Here is a 25,132-nt window from a genome sequence, read left to right on the forward strand (position 1 = left end):
ACTGGCTAATTTTTCAGGCTAATCTTATACCTGGACAAATCCAAGCTGTGTGGCACACGTGCCAAGTCATTGACCAGTCCTTTTTTAAGGAAGAGCCTTATAATGTTGTTCATGCCGTTATGTTGCGTCTTGGCTGCTGCTGTGCTATAGAAACTGGATGTTGAAGGGCATGACTCCATGATGGTGCTAATGATACACATCACTGCCTGAAGCCTGTAAAATAGGTTTGCCAAGATGAGAGAAAATGGGTTGGCATAGATTTAGAAAAAACAAACAACAACAATAAAACCCCACACACAGTCAGGGTTGTATGCCATTTCTATTCCATTTACCTGGCATGTTTTTCAGCACCTTCTGGCATCGCTAGGGCTCGACTTAGGGCAGCCTTTACCTCATTCACTAAGGACACCTGGGCATCAGTGCCTGTTCCAGCAGCTGCTAGGCTGGCTAGAAAAAGACGTGCCAATGCTGGGGTGTCCTTGTCCTCTGAGTTCTGGGTGTGAGGCAGCAAGTGGTCGAGCACAAAGGCTAGGACACTGCAATCCTGTTAGGATACATGCATGTCAAAATGAGTTGAGAGGCTTGAGAATACAATGTGTGAATGGCTGAGAAGAGTTTGTTCAGCTACCCACCTCCTTAATGAGCTCAGACTGCCCAGCTGTATAACAGTAGGAGGCGATTAGCGTGGCGATTCCCACGTAGGAGCGCACTAGCTCAGCCAGTAGTCTCAGGATGGTAGAAGTAGGCATGAGAGGTTTGCTTGCCTTGACCTTAGCTGCTTTACTCTCATCTGAAGTGGTACCCTTCTCTCCCTCCTGCTCCTTCTTCTCTTCCCGCATTTCTTCTGGTGTGGAGGCTGAGGAAGTTAGCATAACACAATAAGTTATGCCTTGTATAAAACTGAACTCACTTAACGGCGTCCAGTGGACGGTCTGTGTATTCAACCCCACCTCTGGCGCCGGTGCCCACCTCTCAATTTTAAATCCATGTAGACACTGAGGGTTCTCAGTGTCTACTGAGGGGCCATGCTAACACCTGCTGCTCTCTGGCAGCAGCACCATGCTCTCCCGTGTTTTAAGTGCACCTTAGAACAACACGCAGCAACACTACACATGAGCGAGAGGAGGGAGGTTTGGGGTCTTCACACACCCCTGTTCTCTGCTGGCCATCGGGGCGGGGGGGCTGGGAGGAGGTGTTGGTCGTCCGATTGGGATCTGGGATGCGGGGCCTCTCTGCTGCTGCGGAGCCTGGGGCGGTCTGCTTGCCTCCACCCCGGGGGAAAGGGTAACATCTCCTGGGTCTAGGTGCCGTTTCCCCCTCCAGGGGTGAGGGTACCTGGACCTGGGGTATAGAGTTTGTTTGGGGAGTGTGATTGTGTGTACAGTGTCCATGTATGTCTATCCCTACGTTGAGTCAGTGCTGAGTATTTGTATGTGTGTGCATGAGGGTGGGAATGCATGTTTGTGTCTGTGTGTGCCTGTTTGTCTGTGTCTATAGGTCAGGTCGGGTCTTAGACTCCACCTCTCTGGGAACTCCCAGGCCCTCCAAAGGCCTATCTCCCACTGCAGCCCCCTCTGGCTTCTGCTCCGTGGCTACTAGGTGACCCCTCATCTGGGGCTCTCAGTTCTTCCTAGGAGGGTGGCACGGATGCCCCTCCGGTGGTCCTCCTTGGGCTCTCGCACTCTAAGGCCTCTGGATGTCTGGAGGCTGGATCTCCTCCATGCCTGCTTCATGCCCTGGGGGACGGGGCTATGGCTCTCTACATCCTCTAGCAGACCATTACATGGGGAAACCTTTTGAATACAAGCGCGCTGATCCACACAGGTGTGCACACGGGTGTTCACTGTTCATAGACATAAACTACACCTTTATTGGCTGCTATTTCCAAGCACATTATCCGCTGTCGGTCCTGCTTGCTGCACAACAACATTCAATATTTAGTGTTTACTGCTGTTTACACTTAGCTAGATTAACGTGATGGTGTTGTGTTTAGTATGTTGCTCTGTTTTTTTTTGCTTGTTTTTTCTTCTTTTTCTCTCAACAGGTGATCCAGGAGATTTTTTTTTCCTGTTTCTCTTTTTAAGTGCCCTTTCTCACTGTCCCTCTTCCCTTCTGTTTTTCTTTTCCTTCATCTTTCTTTCTCCCTTTCCTATCCCTCAGTCATGTCTGTCCCATCTGTAACAAGTGAAAATAAAATAAAATAAACAATAACAACAAAGGTTGATCAAATGGACCAATACGGCAAGGCCGTGATGATCCATTTGGCAACGTAAATCCGTTGGGTATCCTTGTTGGTCTTCAGACAACAATTCTGACGGCTAAAGAACCAAATGGGACAGGCCAAAAAAAAAAAAAAAAAAAAACTGAACTCACAAGAAGTGAGTTCACAGTGAAGTTCACCGAGTTCACATGAGGCAATGTTTCAGCCCTGCGATTTATTTTGCACTTAAAATAAGAAAACTCTCTATTCGCAGGTGTTAAGAGCTTTTAGTCTCACCGTCTCCTTGTGGTGTACCAGACTGGGAAGACTCTGCAACGCCTCCATCAGCAGCAAATACTTGACTCTGAAAAGAAGAAATGGTTTTATTATTAACTTAGAAACAGATACAAATGGCACACTCCAGTGCACATGCACAATAGGATTATATGTCACTGAAGACTCACGTTGATATGGAATGCAGACTGGGAGTCAAAGTCACTTCCTTGACGGGTGAGCCGATACTGCTGGTAAACATCATCACCAACATCCTGCAAAATCTGGCAAAGGTCTTGACCACCGGGTACAGCTGCTGCACGTTCTTCTGGACGCTCGGCTGAGACACACACAAATGCATTAATACCCGAAATGTTCAAACGACTTTTGAATTTCTCCAAGTCAATATCTTGTTAAAATGTCTTACGTTCTTCAGGAGCATGGTAGGCAGCCAAAGCATTAAGCATGTCATAGATGACCTCTTTGATGGTGTCAGGGATCGGTGGTAATGGTGATAGTTTCAGAGGAGTGGTCTTCACCAGCTGCACAGCATTAGGTCCCTTAATTCGAAGGTTCTCAAACTCATCGTCAGAAGCTGGAGGAAAAAGAATGTATGCAAGGAACATATATTACAGGAAGCAATGTGTATTATAGCTCAATAATTTTTAATTTACTTAAAAAGAAACTTCACATATTGGAGAAGTTTGCACACTTACTGGTGCCAGCTCCACGAGGTGCAGGTAGAGCAATGCGGATGCAGTTGCTAGCAGTTTCAGTAAAACATTCAGGGTTACGGCAGGCAGCCGGCCCCAGGACACGAAGCACATAATTGATTTCTCTGGAACCAAGGCTGCCTGATACTACTCCTGATGTGGTACTACCTGCTCCACTTGTTACTGCTGATCTCACCACCTGTTACAACAAAAATTGGCTTATGTTATTAGACAATATAGTTTAAATGATGCTATAGTTTAAATACCAGAAGCTTTTAAACATGTTGAGTTTTATTTAAAGTTTCAGTATGAAACTAGATTTACCTTCTCCATGGTGTGTCGCAGTGTGGCTGGATCTTCTATGATGTGTCTGAACAACAGAGTAACCAGTGGTGTGAAGCCATTGAAGCCAGAGCTCTGTGTCAACCCCAAAATCATCCGTGTGCTCTTCAGCTCAGCAAACATCATTGCATAGTGGTGATTGCGTGTAAGGCGCAAACAGAGACGCAGTGTAGCATGAAGGGTGTCTGGGTCCACAGGGACACTAATCATACTGACACAGGCCCGAATAAGAACGGTGGTCATGTCCTCAGTTAGGCCTTGCACAACAATATCAGATCCCTGAGAGTAGTCAGACTCCAGGGAAGATGAGGGGCCAGATGTCGCCTCCTTCAGCTGGCTGGTATCATCCTTAGGAGCGTTCATCTCCACTGCTGTTCCCGAATCTAAATCGCTCTGGCTTTCTTCCACTTTGCCCCGGTCGCTCTCCTCTCGCTCAGAATCCGTAACACTACCAGTTTTGGAAGGCTTGGGGATGCGAGGCACTTTCTGAAGAGTGAGCATAACTGGCCTCCTATTACCGGTCTCTTCATTTACCTGCCCAATAAAGTTGTGTTAGAAAAGGGAACCAGCCAAGTCTATTAACACAATTAACCTTAAAAAGGGATATTCTCTGGAAAAATATAAAAGGAATATGTATACCTGCACCATGGTGTTAAACTGCACAGTGTATCTCCGCCGTCCAGCTGTGAAGCGGACACTGCTCTCTCCAGCCCTCCATGCTGAATCAATGGTACTGTTGTTGGAAGCACTGTAGCTGCACCAACGGCCTGAGCGGTCATCAAACCATCGCCAGTTATTCCCATTTGGCTGCAAATACTAGAAGGCAACCAAGACAAATTGTTCATAACTGTACAAGAGAGGTGTAGCAGAATAATACAAATGCCCTCCAACAAAGTTTATGCAAGAAATCTTGATATAAATTTAAAAACAAACAAACTCAACAACTTAAATCAGTATTTGTGGATAAAGGTTTGTACAGGATTACATACATGTTGTCCAATTCCTATACACTCATTACCTGTAAAAATACCTTTGTGTATAGTTATAGCTAATTCTACACAAGACTCTAATAAAGAAATCCAAGAGTAATCAATATGTATACAAGCAAAATGCTGCTCTTCCCCCCACCCTTACCCTCCTCATATATACTCATTTTTATTGCTGTGCCAAGGCTGATCTTTTCATTTTTTACTTCACTACTATAATTTGTAGCTGTGTTTTTTACATTTTGTTTTGGCATTGTGTTGATGTTTGTTTGGTTTTTTTTTTTTACCTTGTTCATTTGTTCCCGGCGCTTTGAAGAGACTGCCATCTTTTCATAGAAATCAATGATCAACAGCACTGGTGTGATCCATCTGCAGAAAAAAGTCAAGCTTTTTAATCATAAATAAATTCATCACAAAAACATATCAGCGCTATGATGATGAAAAGCTGGTGTCATATTTGCAAGTGATAAGATCTTTGTAGGGGTGTGCAAAACTCACTTCGGTGTCTGGATGTCTTTGTGTTCTTTAGCTGCTTGCAGACAAGGCTGCACAACCTCGAGCAGCTTTATGAGCAAATCAAGAATTCCACTGTTCTCAATCACTCTGGCACCCAGCAGCTTTAGTTCCTACAGAAAAACGAAAACAAGTAATTCCATGAGATGCATAGGTAATCAGCGACACTTCATTTGTCTACTCAAACCCTTATAAGATTTCAACATTACTGTTCAGACTCATCTTAAGGTGTACAAAGGACTTAAGGACACTGTGGATACCCTGCCCTGGTTCACTTCAGATGAACTGGGGCACAGTGTGCATGTTGCATGATTTGTAGCCGCACCAAAGCGTGAAACTGTAATGCTTCCTCTATGACAAATTGCTGTTTGTATGTGGCGCTATAAAAGGTACATGAGAGGACAATGTGTCATGTCTTCCAAAATATGCCTCGATTTGATGGAGAAAAAAAAAAAAATCATGAATTCATCAAACTCTTTGTGCTTTTCAACAATCACTGTGTGCATGAAGTACAGAGAGTGAGAGGGTGAGGAAAAATGAGTCTGAACTCTCAGACATAGTGAAGCACACTATAAAAACAATCTTGCCTAGTCTCAGAACTTCCTCCTAATCTATTTAAACAAAAGAAAAAAAAAAAAACGTGTACATAAATGCCGCCGCAACTTAGTACTTGGTAAAAGCACTTTTGTAACATGGACAGCCCCCCAAAAGAACAAAAACAAAATAATATTCTTGGAACGGTCCTATAACCTCGGCCCACGTTCCTTTTCCAAGTGTCTCCTATTCCTGGAAGCATTGCACAAGCACAGCCGTTTTGTCTCTAAAAATCCTCCCTAAAAACATCATTCCCAAAGCATAATGATGCACTCAATCTGTGTCACTGTAAGGATAGTATTATGGGTTTTTTTGTGGAATGGTATTACCCTAAGATTACATTATCTATGTTTTGTTTCACTTTAATGAAGTGTGATTCATAAACACAAAATCTGAAATGTGGCAAGAGTTCAATCTTTATGTTGTGTGAAAGACGAATTTGCTGGCATTTGCCTTTCATTGAGGAATCATGCCCGTGTGACTACTATACCATAAAGGCTTGAATGGTGGAATGCTCTAACCAATGGTTGTCATCCAATACATTTTTCATCCATATTCATTCATAAAGGAACTTTGGATTAATATTCAGTGGCCACTGGGGCTTGGGTTGTTTTTGGTAGTGGTGGTTGCTTCCTTCATTTAAAAATGAAAGAGCCTACTGTGCCTTAGGATAATTAAATACTGCAAAAATGTATTTCTATCCTTGCCCAGATCTGTGCCTAGAGATAATCTAATCTTGCAGGTCTCTCAACGTAATGGATTGCTTTTCACTTACATAAACCATTAAACTGAGGTTTTCCATAACAAGGTGTGCCTTTTCCAATTCTGTCCAATGAATTCACTTAGGCGCATGTCTTCTTCAATCCAGTTTAAGAAATACTTAAAGACCATATGGTGTTAAAGTGTAAAAATGCTTCTGTAATTGGAATTTCTGCCATTTTCAAATAAAACATTTGTAGCAAAGAATTGATTAAGGAGTCTGTAATAATCCAAAATATAGAAACCTTAAGCGGGCCTAACACTTTTCAAATGCACTGTATGGATAAACATTCTATGACAAGAACCTAAAATTCTGGTACCTCAAAGAGCAGTGTGAGCAGCAGAATTCGTGTTGCCAGCTTGGAGGCCTGGGGCAGTGTGGCCATCTGCCTGGTCCACTCAGACACCGTCTTTGTGTCACTGGTAGTCAGCGGCTCAGCTGCTTTGATCAGCACGTCTGCTGCCTCCCACACCTACACACAACATGTCAACAATCAGGCTTATACAAGTGTACAAATGGCTATTGTTAGGGTCACTATGATGCTTAACTTTTCTTTTTTAAAAGAAGTGACGACAATCACATCTTTCAAATGTACAGAGGTGCTTAGGAACTGCATTACTGCCTTACCTGCATTCAAAATGTACTAACAACATTCCACCTGAGAAGGTTCAAAGTAAGAGACTTGCCTACCTTTTTCAAGTCCATGAAAAACCTGCATTTTAAATTTAAATAAACTTGTAGAGCAGGCTACAGTATTAACATCTACTGACCTGTTGGACAACTTGGCCAAGGATGAGATCCCTGTATTCAGGGCCACTTCTCTTTATGGCAGTCATTAGCAGGTCGCACAGTCGGTAGACTGTGTCAGGTAGCTCATCCAAAAGATGGAAGCAGCCAGGCAGCATGGTGTCAGTGAAGGCATGTAGCTCCTGGGGGTCCAGTGGCTCAGCCTCCATGAAGCGCTCCAAGCATCGTGCCTCCTCCTCTTCTGCCCGTTCCCTGGCTCTTCTGTCCTCCTCCTCTCGCCGTCGTGCTGCTTCCTAAAGGAGACACACCGACGATCAACAGTTATTTAGCTAAACAGTAAACTAATCCTTCATTCAGTTTCAATGAGCAAAAAATGTTTTACACTACGCTTTTTTCTCGAAAAAAGAAACACACCTCAGGAGAGTCGGAGCGCTGCTCCATGCTAACCTCTTGCCCGAGTGACATGGCAATTGCTCTCATCATCTGGTCTTCTTCGGACATAGTTAGATCCTACATGGAATAAGAGCAATAATGTTAGCTACCCAAGTCTCTCTCAAACATTGTAAAGGACTAAAGTACTGTGTGTGTGTTTTTGTGTATAAAGCTTACTCTTACTGCTCCACCAAGAAGTGGAGGAGGGTGTGTAAGGAGGTACTCTGTGGCCTGCTCCATGGTGCTGGTGTTCAGTAGAGCCTCCATGGCATGTTCTCTTGAGAAACCCATATCCATCAGCTGGAACACCACACACGACAGAAAGACAGAAAGAGATGAGGTTGTGAAAAAAGAAACTATAAAAGGACGTTACATAACAATGTCACATAAGTGAGTGATAGCAAACTAGTTTGCATGCTGAAGGAAAAAAAAAAAAAGTCATCCTTTCTGAAACATGACAGAGGCCTCTATAAATTATCTCTCTAATCTCTCTCAAACCCCCAACCAAACCTTGTCCCAACACTATTATTATAGCACTGAAATTTGTCTCTCAAGTCCTTATTTTTTTCTTCAATATGACTCTTTCCTTTATTTCCTTACTCTCTCCAAGTTGTTTCTCAATTTCTCCCTTTCTCTGGCTGCAGGGTGGTGGTGGTGTAACATTTCCTAAACCCAGAATCATCAGCATCTAGATATAAAATTACGCAGTTAACCTGTACTCTCACATCTACCTGCAGCACTAGCATAACAAGCTAAAAAAAATATTGCTGCTGGAATAATGTTATATAATGGAATAATGTTACATCAGACAACTTATGAAAAACAAACAAACCAAAAAAATATCTGTCACTACAGTGAGAAGTTCCACATATTTTGAGTTGGTAGATTTTTACACCAAATGCCCTTCCTGAGGCAGTCCCCCAAACTGTGACTAAAATCAGGTGAGAAAGATCAATTTGCCACAGCTTTCCCTACATACCTGTGTTAGCTGAGCCTGGTTAACTTGGGGCTCGCGGCGAGGCGTAGAATTGGTAGAATCATCAGCTGGTCCTCCTGTTGGCCCTCCAGAAGTTGATCCACTCACTGGCGGTGCCTCTCCACTTGATGAAGATGCTCCTGGAGCCGTGCCAGGTCCCAACGAACCGGCAGAGGTTCCCTCATCATCTGGGCGCACTGTTCCCTCCCTCTCTTTTGCCAGGCGCTCCTGAATAACAGGCTCTCCTCTTAGTATGTGGCAGAGAATAGCCAACATGGATTCAGCCATCCTACCCCCATACACCTTCAGGGGCTTCCGATTCCACAGATTGCGAATGCAGCTGAATGCAGCCTTTATGAAAGAGAAACTGTGTTACAATAATAAAACACCAACAGAATCCTTAGATTAATACAAAAAAAAAAAATCTACCATATTTAAAGCCTACAAAAAAATAAATGGAGTATAAAGAATTTCTAGGGGGCATGAAGATCATGGACATTTGTTGCAATCCTTTTTCATTTTTCTCTGCACAGTACTAAAAATGCAGAAATACAACTGAGCAACTGTTTTTGAAAACACAGGGATAAATGCTCATCTCTTCCATCTTTTCAAAAGACAAAATCTCTTAGAAATCACTTAGAAATTGGTTATTTTAGTTAATACTGACCTTCTGGGTGACAATAAGGAACCTTAGGGCACTGAACTGTGGCATGGTGGGTGTAACTCCAGGCATTTTAGCTGGCAAGGAATGGGGTGAGTCCAGCACAGTGCTTGGATTCACCATCTTCTCCACCAGCATTAACCAGGCATCCAGGAACTCCCCTGTCCCATCTGGTAGATCAGCATGCTCCAAACCCTCAGATACAGGTACCTTCCCTCCCATTGACAGTGCCCAGTTAAATGTCCTGTTAAAAAAAACAAACAAACCCAAAACTCAACCAATTAAACTAAGTAAATGTCAAAATAATATTTTGGGGGGGATGGGAAAAAAAAGGTTGTCTGTAATTATTGAAAAAATGAAACATGAGTGACAGTGGTATATTGGTTAGCACCATCACCTGACAGCAAAGTTTTGGAGTCAAAATCATTGGCCATCTAAGGCCTTTCTACATAAACTTGCATGTTCTCCCTGTACGTGTGTCGGTTCTCTCTGGGTACGCTGGCTTCCTCCCATAGTCCAAAGACATGGACGTTAGGTTAACTGGCGATACTAAACTGGCTGTAGCTGTGAATCTAAGTGTGAATGAGTGTCTGTTTCTCCATTAGCCCTGTGATAGAGTGCTTAACTGTCCACAGTGCATTCTGCCTCTCGCATTACGACAACTGATTCAGCCCCCTGTAACCCTAAATTGGACAAGCGGTTAAGAAAAATGGATGTGGGGATAGATCACGAAACTAGGATTACATTTTAATGAATGTGTATGGTCTTAATTGAAGTAAAGCTTTATCTGCATAATTAGCGATCAGGTCAGTGAGAAGGAGTGTCAACTAGAACGTAAAGTAGCAGAGGCCAAATGCCTTCAGAAAGTTTCAAAAAAATGAATGCACAATTTTAGAGATGAAGAAAACCTGCGTCACAAATGGCAGGAGACAACCATTTATTTCAAGAATTCTATGAGAATTTTCAAAAACACTTGTGTGTCTAGTCTCCCCATTTCCAGCACAGTACATAAAAACAAAGATGGCAGAGAGCAGTCATATCAGGCATACCAAGTCCAAAAGTAAGATGAATTTCTGAGTTGTATGTTGTCTGCTTGGCAAACTCTACCAAAGTCACACCATTTGAGTTTGAGTATATGCCCATATGAATAAAGGCCTGGTGGCTGCTGGCTGCAGCTACGCGGTGGTCTTTTAACACACAAAAGTCACCCACTTCCATAAACAGCAGTCCTACAAACAACGAGGTACTCGTGTTCTTTAAAGTAAAGGCCCCGACTTGTGGCAAGAATTTCACTGCATGTTAAAATAAGCTTCTCATCACAAACAACATAACATTTCTATTTTTGCCCATAATTGTGCTCTACAACTTGATTGCACCATACAATATGACTCACTCAAATAAGGCATCGTGTCCTCCAGAGCAAAAGAACTTTTGCAGCATAAGGTGGTAAGGGTACTTCCTTTCATCAAACAACATAGGAGATGTGAAACCCACTGAGCAGATGAAAAAAGTCAACCTGCCAGGGAAAGAAAAAAAATATATTGTTCAATATCATTGCTTGTGATAAGCACATAATAGCAAAAGAGGTGGCAGTGCCAAATTCCTCTTACCTAAAGCGAGGGGTGGGTGTGTAGGGTGGAGGCTGCCAACTTAGACCCTTGGTGAGCAGCTTGGTGAGAGCAGAAGCAGTGGCCCTGGCAGCAGGTGTTGGGGTAGTGCCTGTACTTGTGGCATGGTGGGAGCGACGTTGGCGCACTGGGGAGCCCACGCACAGTTTTACTAGCAAGCCAAAGAGCTCGGCCAGAGCCCTACCTAACCGAGATGAAGCTGCAAAGACACACGTGGATAGGTAAGACAAACTTCGACTTTCAAAAAAAAAAGTGTTAAATATTGTTAGATAAAAGGAAAAAAATTAAAAAAATTACAGACACAAAAATATAATATGTGCGCCTTGGACATACTCCTACCAGAGAGTAAGGGCTTAATTTGTTTGATGCGGGTGGCCATAGCTGGAGTAAGTTTGGACTTGGTCTTTGGGTCTGCTGCAGAGGGTTCATCTGTCTCCATGGGAGCCAAGGTATCCCCATCTAGACCCATGCCTTCTAATAGACCACCAGCAGAGGAATCCACAGACACTGCCTCTGATTCTGCTGGATGAATGTGGACAAGTATGTATTTGTTAAAGGGTGCTCCAAGGACATCCTAGTTTTTAATGAACAAGTTTAAATGGTTACATTACCAGTTCTCCTAGAGCCAGAGGCTGAAGATGCTGTCGTGTTGCCAGATGGCTTTTCCTCTTTGGGAACAAGTTTTTGCATGTCGGCCTGGCCAAACTCACATCCTGGAGGCAAACTGTTAAGAAACAAGCAATAGGTTGTTAGGGGTGATAACTACAAAGTTTAGGTAAAGGAGTAAAGGATAAGATTACTCACCTGTTAGGGGTGCAAAGGGACAGTAGCACAGTGCTCTCCCATACCAGAGAGCAGTAGAGCTGGCTGAGCTTGCTGAGAACACTCAGGCCGAGCTGAGAGCCCCACTGGTTTACTGAAATGGCTCTGATTTCACTCTGTTTAGAAGACAACAGAAATATTTAGAGTTGTTGAATCAATTTGGCTCTCACTTGTCAAACAAAGGCTGAATTTTCATTCATTAGCAAAAGAAAAGTAAATTCTATGTTTTTGAGATCTAACATTTGGATTTCAATGTGTTTCTGTCCTCATAAGGCATCTGCATAGTGGACTGAACAGAAAATAATTAGCTGCATAGGCACTTGCTTCTAATAGTTTTTGGAAATCACAACATGGGTGGAGACCCACCTTCTGAACTGAAGTGTTTTGAGGTCAAGTAGTTTTATTTTTTTCTCTCTCTCACACACACACACACACACACACACACACACACTCTGTGTTTACCTGTCCGACTCTGCAGGTATGGACAAACATGAGGATGTAAGCATGCGCTGCAGTAAGAGCATGTAGAAGGGGTGTTGCCCGAGCTGACAATGTGGCATCTGTGACGTGGCCTGCATTAGCCAGTTCTCTGAGAAGCACAGACCCACCAGGCACCTCAATTGGTCGATGAAGTGGCTCCAGAGATGTCAAAATACTGTCCAGTTGGCACAGGCCCTCTTGGAGTACTTTAGGCTCATGTGAGAGAGTCTAAAGGGAAGGATTGAGTCATTTTCAAATTGCCCACGAACTGCCTATTAAAACAAGTGTACGGAGTGCAACAGCAATGTGCATTCCATGTGTGCCAATTTCTTTAAAAAAAAAAGAAATAAAAACTAAAGAAACTGGAAATAAATTCCAGTGATCTTTAGGTTATGCTCACCAGTATCGACTTGCAGACGCCAGCAACTGCTTGGCAAGCAGCTGAGGTGGGAAAGTCTATGGGCAAGTTGGGCAGGCCCAGAATAGAGACCAGGGGCAGAAGCCCCTTCTGGTTGACAAATTCTTGACAATGGTCATCTGTGGTGTTGTTGCTTAGAATGGATTCCACAAACTTCATCTGGAGAACGTATGCACACCAAATTATGGACTTAAGTGATAAAGGTATCCACTGCTTTAATAGCTTACACCATTTCCCAATTATTACTTAAAATATATTGGACCATAAACCAGACAGTACAACCACTGTGCAAAGACTTACCACATTAAGAATATAATCCATTAGAGGAATGGGTATCCGTTCCTCAGTGCCAACCACCCTGCAAGAATGCACACATGATCAAAACTTCAACCACCAACCGTATATTTGAAATGTTGTCAATTAACCTGGAAAAGTAATTAAAGTCTGTAAAGACAGTTTTTTCTTTTCTATTGGGTTATGAACTCAGAGTCATACAGTTCAAGTGGCACTGACTGTCTGCTGCTCTCTGCTTCCCCCTGCTGCTGGCTGAATGTGTGAAGGGCCTCCTCTTCCTCTTCATCCTCACTTGAAGCTTCTTCGGCAGCATGGCTGGAGCGTGCTGGTGGAACTGCAACAGTACCATCTGCTTTCTGGATAGATGGTTTCTGGCAGATGTACTCAGGAGCTCGACCTAGGTTGCAGATCTCCTCAAGCAACTGTAACAGCAACTTTGCTTTAGATACCTTGACATGTTCTGTTTCAACACTTGAAATATTTTTAAATCAAATTTGGACTACCTTAATAATGGCAGTAGTAGCATCTGTTTTCAAAGTGGGCTGGTGCCTCATTAGTTCATCCACAGCACTACCCAAGTTGGATGCAGTGTCACCTGAATTAAAACAAACAACATGTTATGCAATGAAATGTGGTTCACAGGCAAAGACAAAAAAACACCAAAGACAAAAAATAAACAACAGGGGAACCTCACCCAAAGGGTCAGAGCTACGCCGTCGGCGCATTGCAGGCAGGTAGTCAGGAGACAAAAGCACTTTGAAGAGTCGCTCAAAGGGCTGGCACTGAACGAAGGAGTGCAAACCTCTCGCATTCAAGCAGAGGGCACTGAACACATTGGGGAGAGAACCCAATACTTCGCGGGTAGCAGGAACCTGCAAAAGCGTTTGAAATGTTTTACTGTTTTTCAAGTTAAAGGCCCACTATTAGCCTGTGTTTTTTTTTGTAAGAACAGTGGTTGCATACATTGAAATGCTTTCCAGTAATGTCAACCTGTTTATAAAATATATATTATGACTGAATTGTTGTTATAATAGTCAAATTTATAAATCAACACATGTGCAAGTCTGATTCCTGGCGTTTGGATAATAGGTAACCATGTTATATCATCCATCCATATCTAAAAACAAAGAAATAATTAATTCTAAGAATCTATTGAGTGTACAAAGACACAGACATCAAAACTGACATTGAACTGCCACAAGTGGTCAAAGACATTAAGAAAAGAAAGAGCTAGAAACTCACATCTTTGATGAGAAGGGCATGCAGCATGACATCAGTCAGACCATTATCCTGCAAAGAGGAGAGCAGAGATGGCTCCTGGAACACAAACACCGTCACCACTTCTGTCGCTAAAAAACAGAAAGACAAAAACAAAAATGGGGGTGGTGGGGAAAGAAATCATAATCCAATAAAATATTAAATTGATAAAAATACAGGGAGTGCAGAATTATTAGGCAAATGAGTATTTTGTCCACATCATCCTCTTCATGCATGTTGTCTTACTCCAAGCTGTATAGGCTTGAAAGCCTACTACCAATTAAGCATATTAGGTGATGTGCATCTCTGTAATGAGAAGGGGTGTGGTCTAATGACATCAACACCCTATATCAGGTGTGCATAATTATTAGGCAATGTCCTTTCCTTTGGCAAAATGGGTCAAAAGAAGGACTTGACAGGCTCAGAAAAGTCAAAAATAGTGAGATATCTTGCAGAGGGATGCAGCAGTCTCAAAATTGCAAAGCTTCTGAAGCGTGATCATCGAACAATCAAGCGTTTCATTCAAAATAGTCAACAGGGTCCCAAGAAGCGTGTGGAAAAACCAAGGCGCAAAATAACTGCCCATGAACTGCGAAAAGTCAAGCGTGCAGCTGCCAAGATGCCACTTGCCACCAGTTTGGCCATATTTCAGAGCTGCAACATCACTGGAAAGCCCAAAAGCACAAGGTGTGCAATACTCAGAGACATGGCCAAGGTAAGAAAGGCTGAAAGACGACCACCACTGAACAAGACACACAAGCTGAAACATCAAGACTGGGCCAAGAAATATCTCAAGACTGATTTTTCTAAGGTTTTATGGACTGATGAAATGAGAGTGAGTCTTGATGGGCCAGATGGATGGGCCCGTGGCTGGATTGGTAAAGGGCAGAGAGCTCCAGTCCCACTCAGACGCCAGCAAGGTGGAGGTGGAGTACTGGTTTGGGCTGGTATCATCAAAGATGAGCTTGTGGGGCCTTTTCGGGTTGAGGATGGAGTCAAGCTCAACTCCCAGTCCTACTGCCAGTTTCTGGAAGACACCTTCTTCAAGCAGTGGTACAGGAAGAAGTCTGCATCCTTCAAGAAAAACATGATTTTCATGCAGGACAATGCTCCATCACACACGTCCAAGTACTCCACAGCGTGGCTGGCAAGAAAGGGTATAAAAGAAGAAAAACTAATGACATGGCCTCCTTGTTCACCTGATCTGAACCCCATTGAGAACCTGTGGTCCATCATCAAATGTGAGATTTACAAGGAGGGAAAACAGTACACCTCTCTGAACAGTGTCTGGGAGGCTGTGGTTGCTGCTGCACGCAATGTTGATGGTGAACAGATCAAAACACTGACAGAATCCATGGATGGCAGGCTTTTGAGTGTCCTTGCAAAGAAAGGTGGCTATATTGGTCGCTGATTTGTTTTTGTTTTGTTTTTTGAATGTCAGAAATGTATATTTGTGAATGTGGAGATGTTATATTGGTTTCACTGGTAAAAATAAATTATTGAAATGGGTATATATTTGTTTTTTGTTAAGTTGCCTAATAATTATGCACAGTAATAGTCACCTGCACACACAGATATCCCCCTAAAATAGCTCAAACTAAAAACAAACTAAAAACTACTTCCAAAAACATTCAGCTTTGATATTAATGAGTTTTTTGGGTTCATTGAGAACATGGTTGTTGTTCAATAATAAAATTATTCCTCAAAAATACAACTTGCCTAATAATTCTGCACTCCCTGTATTGCAACACTGATGAAGCAGAAAGTTTAATATGAGAAAAATGTTGCATTTCTGAAGTCAGAAGAGGAGGACTCCGTAAAGTGAAAGAGTGTAACTGTGTACTCACCTAGGAGGAACAGTGAGGGGCCGTAATATTCTGCATTACTGATGATGTGCTTGAGTGAGGTAGGCAAGGACCCATCCATTACTTGGAGTTTAAAAAAAAAAAAAAAAAAGTGGGTTCACAATACAATACAGATGTACAGCAACATATGTAAACAAGATTAGTACAAGATGTATGATCTCAAGTTCATCGGTACAAAAAAGAAGTGGATTCCAATGACTCACCATGGCGGATGCCATCAGAAAAGGCAGGGTCCTGGATGGCTTTCTTCAAGAAATTTAGCATCGACTTCAACAGAGCTGCCCTCTGGGGGATACACTGCATACCTAAAGAGATGAGAATCATAGAAACTGAAGAACGCAGGAGTGATAAAATTCATATATTCATTTGTCTGCGATGTGCGTACCTGCACGAGGCGTGTTAGTAGTGCTGCTCTGTGCTCGGTGGTCTCCCTCAGCTCTGGAACTAGAAGATGTTGATGGTCGAGGGCTGCTTTCCATAGCAACTTCTGACACTGTGAGAATTCACAATGTTTCCATATAAACAACAGGGGAATATTTTATATAACCCTAACAAACAGACTACTGCTTATAAAATCTGGCCACGACCAACCAAGGACTTGATTAGGAAAACCATAGCTTTAAGTTAGGCATGATCCCCTCTCTGAATACAGTATTCACTTTAATGTAATGTCATCACATAAGCAGGGGCAAAACAGGACTAAAAGCTCTTTGACAAAGAATTAAAAAAAAAAAAAAAAAAAAAAAAAAAGTATAAAGCATCATCATTATTGTTATACATGAGTATTATAGTGTAAAAATAAATATGTACAACTGTATTTAAAAGTTCTAGAAGTTAAGTTTTAGAAATATTTCAATTTTCCCTACTAGGCAGGCCTTTCTAGTATTTGGCATTTGGTGAAATGGCCCTTTATTGATTCAGTGTTTTGGAGGAGCTACTAGAATTGGTTTGCATGTTTTAATGCTAAAAGCACTATACTTTTTTGTACCACATAGTGCAACAGAACATCACTCAGTGCATAGTACATTAGTCTTAATGGGTGTCACTTGTGTCACTGATGCGCATACAGTCATCTAACAACAAAGGCAGCAGGGTATATAAACAAGAGGGCTGCCACAAACAATTATTTTGATAGTCGACTAGTCACCGATTATTTTTGCGATTAGTCGACTAATCAGATCATGCATCCATTGGACGTGCAACGTACAGCTTATTGCACCAGCAGCATCTGCTCTTATATAACTATCATTAGCTTACAGCTTTAAGTGGTTTCAATAAATGTGGCTAAAATAATATACAGCCGCAGCAAAGACATTGACTGCGGATGTTGAGGCCACGAAAGTATAACACCGACCATAACCGGTGCGAAAGACAGCTGGGGAATGGGAGGTGTCGGCGCATTTCTGGGCCAACGATTGGGCGGAGTCATTTTTTTGTTTTGCGAATTTGACAGTCTTCGTAAACGTTTTTTGTACCCTGTACGCTTTGGAAAATGCGGACCAAAAATTCTCGGCCCGAAACACCCCCCCTTCCGTGATTTCTGATTTGTTGTGCTTCTCTTCGTTAACACTCTGCATCATCCATCTCGCAGATTCACGTGATTGTTATTGAAAAGTCTCAACAGGATCTGGAGCTTTATTGCGAAAGGTTTATGTGGAAACAGAGCGGACACGCGGTGGTTTTACCTTCGTTGTTGCTAACGACAACGCATAAAAACAAACGCTTGTCTGTCTGTAGTGTGGTGTGGTTATATTAAATATAAGAGAAAGAAGAAATTAATATAGCCACTACAGTGACCATCAAAATAATAAAAAAATATTACCATAAACCGTTTATTTTGCGACACCAAGAAACAAACGATAGCGTAAAATGAAACGATAGACGTTTTTATATCGTCATCCGATATATATCGTTATATCGAACAGCCCTACAACAAAGCCATATCTTGATGCACGCTCAATCATCCAGGTAAGGAAAACCCAAAAATTTGATTCTGTTCATCTGGATGTCTGGATCAAGAAGTCAAGACTTCTGAAGATGTCACTTGGATGAATGATGAAACATTTCTCCCACTGAAAACGCTACATCCAGATGAAAAGAATCAACTTTTTGGAAAAGAAATCATATGTCCTTGTTCACCTGCCATGTTTGATCAAACACATTCACATAGTGCTTGATTATTTTGGAACTCGTGATTTTCCTCTGATGCCAACTAAAATTCAAAAACACCAACATTCTCTCTGTAAAGGAGTTACCCCAATACGTTTAGAAGATCTGTCAGCTCCGCATTCATCCAACAACCCTCTTTTCAAACGAGAAGTGTTCTACTCAAAGACTGGAAAGGCCGGTGAAGCACTGAGAACTCACTGTTGAGTTTATCAACAAAAAATTCTCAAGTCAGCAGCAGCATTCAATCAATAACAGGTTTAAAGTTGCCCTAAATCTGGTCCACAAAGATTGCCCTCATCATTATACAACCTGCACCAGCCTGAATGTTTGACACCATCCAAGGAGTCACAGAATTTGGTGACAACAAATTCTTACCATACCATCCGCATGCCTGAGCAATCTAGATTCCATCCAGGGTATGTGTTTTTCAGTAAATAAAAGCTAGCACCATCTACAGCATGAAAGAAGGTTCTAGGTTCACACCTTCCTGGAGCCATCATGCACATAGCCTGCATGCTCTCCCTGAGAGGCTAATATACACCATTGAGCCCTGCTCTCAAAATGTGACACAGATATAACACTGTCTGTGAAGCTGGATTTAAGAAATAAGTGCTTTTAGTTAAAAGTTTTAAAAAACCTTTTAGAGCAATCTTCTGTTAGTACGGAACATAACGTCATGTGGTTGGTTGGTTGTTTTCTAATCAAGTTTTTGGTATATTATTGAAGTTCAAAACATTCCATATCTTCACTTACTCTCCATGTCTGTGTCCATGTCCTCAGACTCTACTGCTGCACTAGGCCTCTGGATCTTTGGCTTGATGACAAAAGGGCACTCTTTTCTCGACAGGTCCACCTCATGCTATATTAAGAAATTGATAGAGAGAGGAATGAGCAAATGCAGAGGACTGAGTGACTGTATCCAAAAGTGGCTAGGTCAGGAATATGCCTAACAAACCTCTAGTCTGCAGATGAAAATGGAAAGGCCGCTGTGGGACTGAAAGGCAGCCATGTCAAGGTTGGTGATGAGGTCCACAACCCGAACTGCTCTTGTTACAAAGGTGATCTGGTCCTGCTCGTCACCCAAGAACTTGATCACCTATGAAGTACAAGATAATCATTGATATATTTCTTAAAGACAACATTATGAATGGCTACGATGTACTATAGGGCCTGTATGTACCTTAAGGAGGGCTTCCATCATTCCACAGGACACAAGGGCCTCCCCTCCAGCATCATAGCTAGCCAAATGGTAAAGGAATGAAAAGAGTGCTGTTGCAAACTGGTGTGGGTAAGGTTCCATCAGAGGATCTAGAAAGCAAAGGGGGCGGGGGGTTAAAAGCTCTGATTTTATTTACCAAATTTCTTGCACATCACTCATTAAAAATTTGGGTCATAATTTCTGCTATGTTCTCACCAATCATTGCTTGTATGCAATTGCGAACCAACACGGGCAAGAAGCCATGGTATGAGGCAGTGCCGGTGCAGTCGATGATGTTGGAAAGCTTGGGCGTCCTCTCCAGATGGACAATTGAAGTTAAAGTGCGCAAAGAGGCCGCCTTGATATCCTGAAGAACAAAATCCAATACAGCACTTCAGAGAAAAGACAATGAAAAAGGACAGAGATTGTGCAGACCTAAGAATAAAGAAGGCACTGAAAGTAATCATCTTCTCACACAGTCACAAAACACATCAAAAGACATTTTATTAATACAATGAAAGTACATTTAGTGTAATGACAGTGATCGAGCTTGAAGGGGAAAAAAAAAAAAAAAAAGGGGGGGCAAAAAAAATTACTTTCTTACCACAAGCTGTTTGTCTGTAATCTGCAAGACATCCACCAGCTCCTCTATCAAGCCATTATACAGAATACTGTTGGCTGACTCTTGGAGTGCATTTGAATACACTGGTGGGGAGAGGCAAAGAAAGAGAGAAAAGGTTAGAACATAAAACTAGGACCAAAATCATGTCACTTTCTTGGGAAAAAGCTTTCTGCTCACCCAGTATAGAAATAGCATGCAGTCGGGCTTGTACAGCCTGCAACCTCTTCTTGTGATTTGAGAAACCATGGGCTAGTCGAATATGAGTAAACAGTAGGGTCTGTTTGTCTTTTGGGATGTTGTACATCATTGTCAGTGACTCCATGATTTCTGATGGGCTCTCTGAAATCTATGAGACAAAACAAGCTATGTATTAGGTCAAGAAGCCAAGATGTGGCTTTTAAGCTGTTAATGATGCAATTCTAATTTGACTGTACCTTGTCAAGCTGCTCGATGTGAATATAATGTAGTGTGTTACTACTTGTCTGCGGAGGGAATATGACATTTGGAAATGATTGGGACACAGTCAGGTGGTCAACAGAATATTCCAAATATTATTCAGTTTTTACTTTGGTTGCTTTAGTAAATGTTGATGCCTATACCTTTCTCTCTACTTTGACCTCAGGGCCCGGTTCAGCGTAAAACTCAAAGTGAAGTGTGGTGGCACTGGGAGGATACTTCTGCAGTGGGAATATGCACATAATTTATAAGTAGGCGTAATTTAATAGTTTTTGACAGCATCTATTTAGAAACATAAAACTTTCTGGCCAACAGTAATATGTAGGTGATAGTTATGAAACATCACTCACTCACAAAAAAAAAAAAGAAAGAAAAAAAAAAAATCTTACCGTCATAGGCAGATCCCTGCAACATTCAGCCAGACCAAAGCCATTCTCCTTCCCACCCCAACTCTGCAGAAAAGAAAAGAACAAAGAGACTAAACAATTCAACTCCACTTCTTGAGGGACAGCTAGAATCACAATGACAAATGTTCACCAGACCTCAGCCAAGTGCTGCAGACGGGCCAGGAGAGGAGTCCTTTTTTCAGATCCCAGTCTTGTGATGTAGTTGGATCGCTTACTGAACACATAGAGTAGGTTCAGCACAGACAGGACCACCTGCATGTCACATGATGCTAACAAGGTGGTCAGGTGCTGTAAAGGGGGTGGATGGTAGATAAAACAAGAAATATTTAAGTTTGTGAACTTCATTTTCTCTGACATATCCACAGCACAAAAAAATAAACATAAATATGTATCAGTAGTACTGAAGAGCTGAATTGGTTGAACCATACCTCTATGGAGCTGTAAAGGTGCCTAGAGAAGCTGTACTCAATAAGCAAAGCTGTGAAGTTGAGCACTGCCAAAAGCAAGGCTTTGAGCTGTCCATTCTCTGGACGGTCACACACCAGCAGCCATGACATATTCTCTACTGTCTGGCCTGCATCACACAGAATACCATCAAAGCGGTCCAACAGATCCACCCAATGGTAAAGCTCACACTGTTGAAAGAGATAAAAAAAAATAACAAATTTCAAACAAATATTACATATCATTGATTTAATTTAATGTCCAAAAAAAGTTTTAGATTTTGTATTCTACTCTCAAATTAGTAGTACTTCTGGCCATTAGGATTCTGTAATGACAGCAAGTCAGACCAATGGCAAGTGCCAGTGACATTCATACATAATTATTTTTATATTTGCTTGTAGCTCATAAGTTTTCATAAATTTAATAAAGTCAAAGTCAATTTATTTCTCAATCCCCACTCCCTTTTGCATTCTGTTAATCTGTATTATTACTACACTTGCTAAGACATAATTTCATTTCAGGGAGATGTTTCTAGGAGAGTGGTGCGGAAATGATGTCATGAACTTGTGTCAGCAGGTATTGTGAAATTTCTCAAATATATTTGATGATATTCCACACAATTCTAGAGTGATGGGAACCTTGTTATAAGAGTTTGTGTTTTATAAAAGACTGAAGGAGTAGCTTCTCCTTCAGCCTAATCTTCTTACCTTGCCAATATTCCAGGTCTTGATATGCTGCAGTTCAACCAATAGCTGCTCATCGTTGCATGCCTTGAGCTTCTCTATAAGTATCCTGCAGTCAGCAGGCTGTTGGTGCAGAAGGTTTAGGAAAATATTTGGTCAAGCACAGTTCCTGGATCCTTATGAGTCTTCTCAAAACACAATATAGCACCCTAAACAGATGATCTATGCTGATAGACAGTGAAAATCTCCATTTACACTGAACTAACAACTCTGGGCAAACACAATAACCCACAATACTTTCACTCAAGTTGTTTAAATGTGAGAAGGAAGAGAAAAGAAAAAGATCAATTAACAAGTCAAAAAGCAAGTCAAAGTCAAACTGAGCACAATCTAATGAACTGGGCTTAAAATTGTACATAGAAATACTATGTGTGTATTTGAGCTACTTTAAGCTGGTAATCACACTCTTTAAGAAACAAAGTGAGCCTGACATTAGCAATGCTAGCACCACAGCATTCTTTAATGCCAATACCCTTGTGCAAAATGTGGTTGAATGCCATTTTATTCTGAAACAGTTTAGATACAGGCATTTATTTTCTAAAACAAAGTACTGCTAGAATTCTCTGCTTTAGCAGGGCCGTGACTTGTTTTACTTTCCACCTAGCTTGTTTACAACTTCCCTTCAAAAAAGTGAGGGGTGCTGCAGTCTGCCTAGTGGTGGAAGACTGTTCAACATCTTTGAACCAACAGTTAAAAAGCATAGCGAATTACTTGGTTTAACTGACCAATACTTCCATTTCTGAATAGCACAATCCTACAAGACGTGTCCTGTCCTGTCACTGTTTACTTATCACGGCAATCAGCTGAGCAGGCATTATCATCAAGGTAAACAACAGTATGGCTGTTAAATGTACTAAGTCTTCAGCTCTAACCCCTTACCATTCTTAAAAACTCCAACATTAAAGTAATTCAGTTCAATTTAACCAAATTCAGTTCAGAGAGTTCAAGATCCTTCTAAGATAAATACCAGAATTTTTCCTGTAGAAATGTTTGGTGCTCAAAACAGTTTTAGCCAGACCCACAGTAATTAATAGCATTGGAATAAAGTTATTTCTGTATCCAGTTTTGTTAACTGGGGTTTCATTAAACAAGGATAACAGCCATTCCTGCTTATCAAAACATTACAGATAAGAAAATTCCCAGATTTTTACTAGAGAAGTTATCCGAGTTGTCAACTGTATCGTACACATCATGCTTGCAGTCATAATCCCCCCCGCGCATTTTTGGACATGACACACTGTAAATTTCTTACAATATAAAAATAAGAAGCATCTTCAACAAGTTCTTTTAGGCCCTGCTCCCATTATGAACTCTTATCACAATTGGCTAGAGAAAAGTCATCCTAAATATCCCAACTACATGCAATTTAGGCAGCAGTGAGGTTAGGAGCTATGAAAGAAAACGCAGCCAGCATCAAATATACTCACAGCTTCCGTAGGTGTTTTCTTTAACTTGCTTCTGTCGACCTTCATTGTCAATAATCTCTATTTGCTGCTCCTGTTGAGTAATGTTAATGTAACCCATAAAACAACATCTAATAATGAATTTCAGTGTGCTGTGATGCAGATATTCTTCTATAGCACTTGGGTAAATATACATTTGGACTTTACATATCTAAATACTCCCAGCCAAACAGTTATTCAGATATTGAAATATTAACATTAAAATGTCTTAAAAAAACAAAACAAACAAAAAAACTAAAAAAAAAAATAAGATACATACTTACAAAAAAATATTTGGCAATGCCCACTTAAGGGCATGTTCCAGTTGCTCTATCTGCAAAATCAAAACCTTACATCAAAACAGTGTCCCATATGTTATTTAAAAAATGCTCCAGGTAAATATGTAAATTATTTGGATAATATCCAGTACATAATATAACACAAAAAAAGTACCTGCTGGCTATATATCTAGGGAAATTCGTACATTATGTACTTGAAATACACATAACAAAATACAGACAGTCGACTACAAATCTCAACATTTGGCAGGGCACTCAATGAATAAGCAAAGGTAGATGATATGGCGATAATCCTCGAAAATCTGTTACAGCAAAAAATGATTGATCACCACCAGTGGTTAAAAAGGTGATGAAAACATTGACATTTTCTCAGGCTCTCTAAAAGTCTGATGATCACAAAGCAAACCGGGCAGAGCATTAGCTGACGGCTAGCGAGCAATGTACGACACAAAGTTAATCAAATTATATTGGGTCCCATTTATTGGCCTAAAACATTAGCCCGACGTTTCATCACTTTCAAATTCAGGGGAGATTTAAGCCAAACAGTGCGCCTCTCTGTTTGCTTTTCCATAAACTCAAACGACTCGAAGCTTACAGGTTAAAGTTATAGCTACCTAGCTAACAAGCTAGCGTCGGTAATAGCTTTACGTTATTTACCTAACGTTAACAAGTTCCTATTCAAAGCCCACACTGCAGTTATAGGTCATAAACGTGATGCGTTTTGTTTGTAATCAGGTAGCAACACGTCTAAGAAAACGAGAACCCCTGTAAAACTCAACGTAGCGACAGAATCGATCGGCAACGTTTGCTGCGGAGATGTTAACCCCTGACCAGCTAACACCGAGCTACCGGTACCGTTAGCAAACGATCTTCCTCTGAAATTCTAAGTCACCAAACGTTTTTTAAAAAGTCAGCCAAGTCATAATCAAGTCATGCGTGTCATCAGCGATAACCATTCACAATGTAACTAAACAAAATTCAAACCGCTAGGACCATTTGTGGCACAGCTGTCAAACCAGACCTTACAGATTCACCATCCTGTCCTGACCTGACTCTTGACTAATTTAGGTCGGGGCTGCACAGGCCGCAAAAAGGAGCCCGCACTCCCTAGTTCTGTGCTGGCCCTACTCCAGTTAAGATGAATCTGTAAACAACTCGGTGACTAGCGACAAAGAGAGGAATGTGTGCAAAATACCTGGAAACACTAACGTGACTTTTTTTTTCTTAGGCTCGGAGTTCCTGGCTCTAAAGCTACAGTCGTTGCACGCGCTAGCTAGCGAGCTAGCTACCGTTAGTTGAGCAGTGAGCAGAAACGCAGAACAACTCGCTGAATCATTGTCGGACTGGTCTAACGTGACACTGCGAGTTTTGTTTTTAGTTTGCAGAAGGGA

The 25,132-nt window shown here is 41.6% G+C and overlaps 1 protein-coding gene across 18 annotated transcripts in view; it reads right to left on the minus strand.

Annotated features, from left to right (window-relative positions):
• The window catches only part of huwe1 (HECT, UBA and WWE domain containing E3 ubiquitin protein ligase 1), a 49,295-nt gene that overhangs the window by 19,967 nt on the left and 4,196 nt on the right, over window positions 1–25,132 (minus strand). For 8 of the 18 annotated variants that reach the window (XM_040047264.1, XM_040047269.1, XM_040047268.1 and 5 more), the window contains 46 exons: window positions 23,727–23,776; window positions 23,428–23,497; window positions 21,965–22,063; window positions 21,242–21,448; window positions 20,949–21,101; window positions 20,796–20,858; window positions 20,550–20,627; window positions 20,385–20,432; window positions 20,128–20,296; window positions 19,933–20,033; window positions 19,545–19,695; window positions 19,311–19,438; window positions 19,086–19,226; window positions 18,884–18,989; window positions 16,347–16,454; window positions 16,165–16,266; window positions 15,944–16,024; window positions 14,082–14,188; window positions 13,534–13,711; window positions 13,343–13,434; window positions 13,041–13,261; window positions 12,846–12,903; window positions 12,528–12,704; window positions 12,110–12,355; window positions 11,630–11,763; window positions 11,437–11,549; window positions 11,165–11,347; window positions 10,808–11,024; window positions 10,591–10,713; window positions 9,204–9,441; window positions 8,540–8,887; window positions 7,738–7,860; window positions 7,543–7,638; window positions 7,152–7,421; window positions 6,701–6,853; window positions 5,013–5,140; window positions 4,802–4,883; window positions 4,168–4,344; window positions 3,511–4,062; window positions 3,190–3,385; window positions 2,901–3,068; window positions 2,665–2,813; window positions 2,498–2,564; window positions 633–856; window positions 333–544; window positions 31–213 (listed from right to left, as the gene is read on the minus strand). In XM_040047264.1, the coding sequence (XP_039903198.1) occupies window positions 31–213; window positions 333–544; window positions 633–856; window positions 2,498–2,564; window positions 2,665–2,813; window positions 2,901–3,068; window positions 3,190–3,385; window positions 3,511–4,062; window positions 4,168–4,344; window positions 4,802–4,883; window positions 5,013–5,140; window positions 6,701–6,853; window positions 7,152–7,421; window positions 7,543–7,638; window positions 7,738–7,860; window positions 8,540–8,887; window positions 9,204–9,441; window positions 10,591–10,713; window positions 10,808–11,024; window positions 11,165–11,347; window positions 11,437–11,549; window positions 11,630–11,763; window positions 12,110–12,355; window positions 12,528–12,704; window positions 12,846–12,903; window positions 13,041–13,261; window positions 13,343–13,434; window positions 13,534–13,711; window positions 14,082–14,188; window positions 15,944–16,024; window positions 16,165–16,266; window positions 16,347–16,454; window positions 18,884–18,989; window positions 19,086–19,226; window positions 19,311–19,438; window positions 19,545–19,695; window positions 19,933–20,033; window positions 20,128–20,296; window positions 20,385–20,432; window positions 20,550–20,627; window positions 20,796–20,858; window positions 20,949–21,101; window positions 21,242–21,448; window positions 21,965–22,063; window positions 23,428–23,472 (6,995 nt within the window). In that variant the 5' untranslated portion in view covers window positions 23,473–23,497; window positions 23,727–23,776. Of the gene's footprint in view, window positions 1–30; window positions 214–332; window positions 545–632; window positions 857–2,497; window positions 2,565–2,664; window positions 2,814–2,900; window positions 3,069–3,189; window positions 3,386–3,510; window positions 4,063–4,167; window positions 4,345–4,801; window positions 4,884–5,012; window positions 5,141–6,700; window positions 6,854–7,151; window positions 7,422–7,542; window positions 7,639–7,737; window positions 7,861–8,539; window positions 8,888–9,203; window positions 9,442–10,590; window positions 10,714–10,807; window positions 11,025–11,164; window positions 11,348–11,436; window positions 11,550–11,629; window positions 11,764–12,109; window positions 12,356–12,527; window positions 12,705–12,845; window positions 12,904–13,040; window positions 13,262–13,342; window positions 13,435–13,533; window positions 13,712–14,081; window positions 14,189–15,943; window positions 16,025–16,164; window positions 16,267–16,346; window positions 16,455–18,883; window positions 18,990–19,085; window positions 19,227–19,310; window positions 19,439–19,544; window positions 19,696–19,932; window positions 20,034–20,127; window positions 20,297–20,384; window positions 20,433–20,549; window positions 20,628–20,795; window positions 20,859–20,948; window positions 21,102–21,241; window positions 21,449–21,964; window positions 22,064–23,427; window positions 23,498–23,722; window positions 23,777–24,398; window positions 24,750–24,936 lie in introns of those variants that run through there. The other 10 variants (XM_040047272.1, XM_040047266.1, XM_040047259.1 and 7 more) reach the window with 8 other exon arrangements.

The sequence above is a fragment of the Simochromis diagramma genome, unplaced genomic scaffold, assembly GCF_900408965.1.
Source record: "Simochromis diagramma unplaced genomic scaffold, fSimDia1.1 OVJJ01000387.1, whole genome shotgun sequence".
NCBI classification, from domain to species: domain Eukaryota; kingdom Metazoa; phylum Chordata; class Actinopteri; order Cichliformes; family Cichlidae; genus Simochromis; species Simochromis diagramma.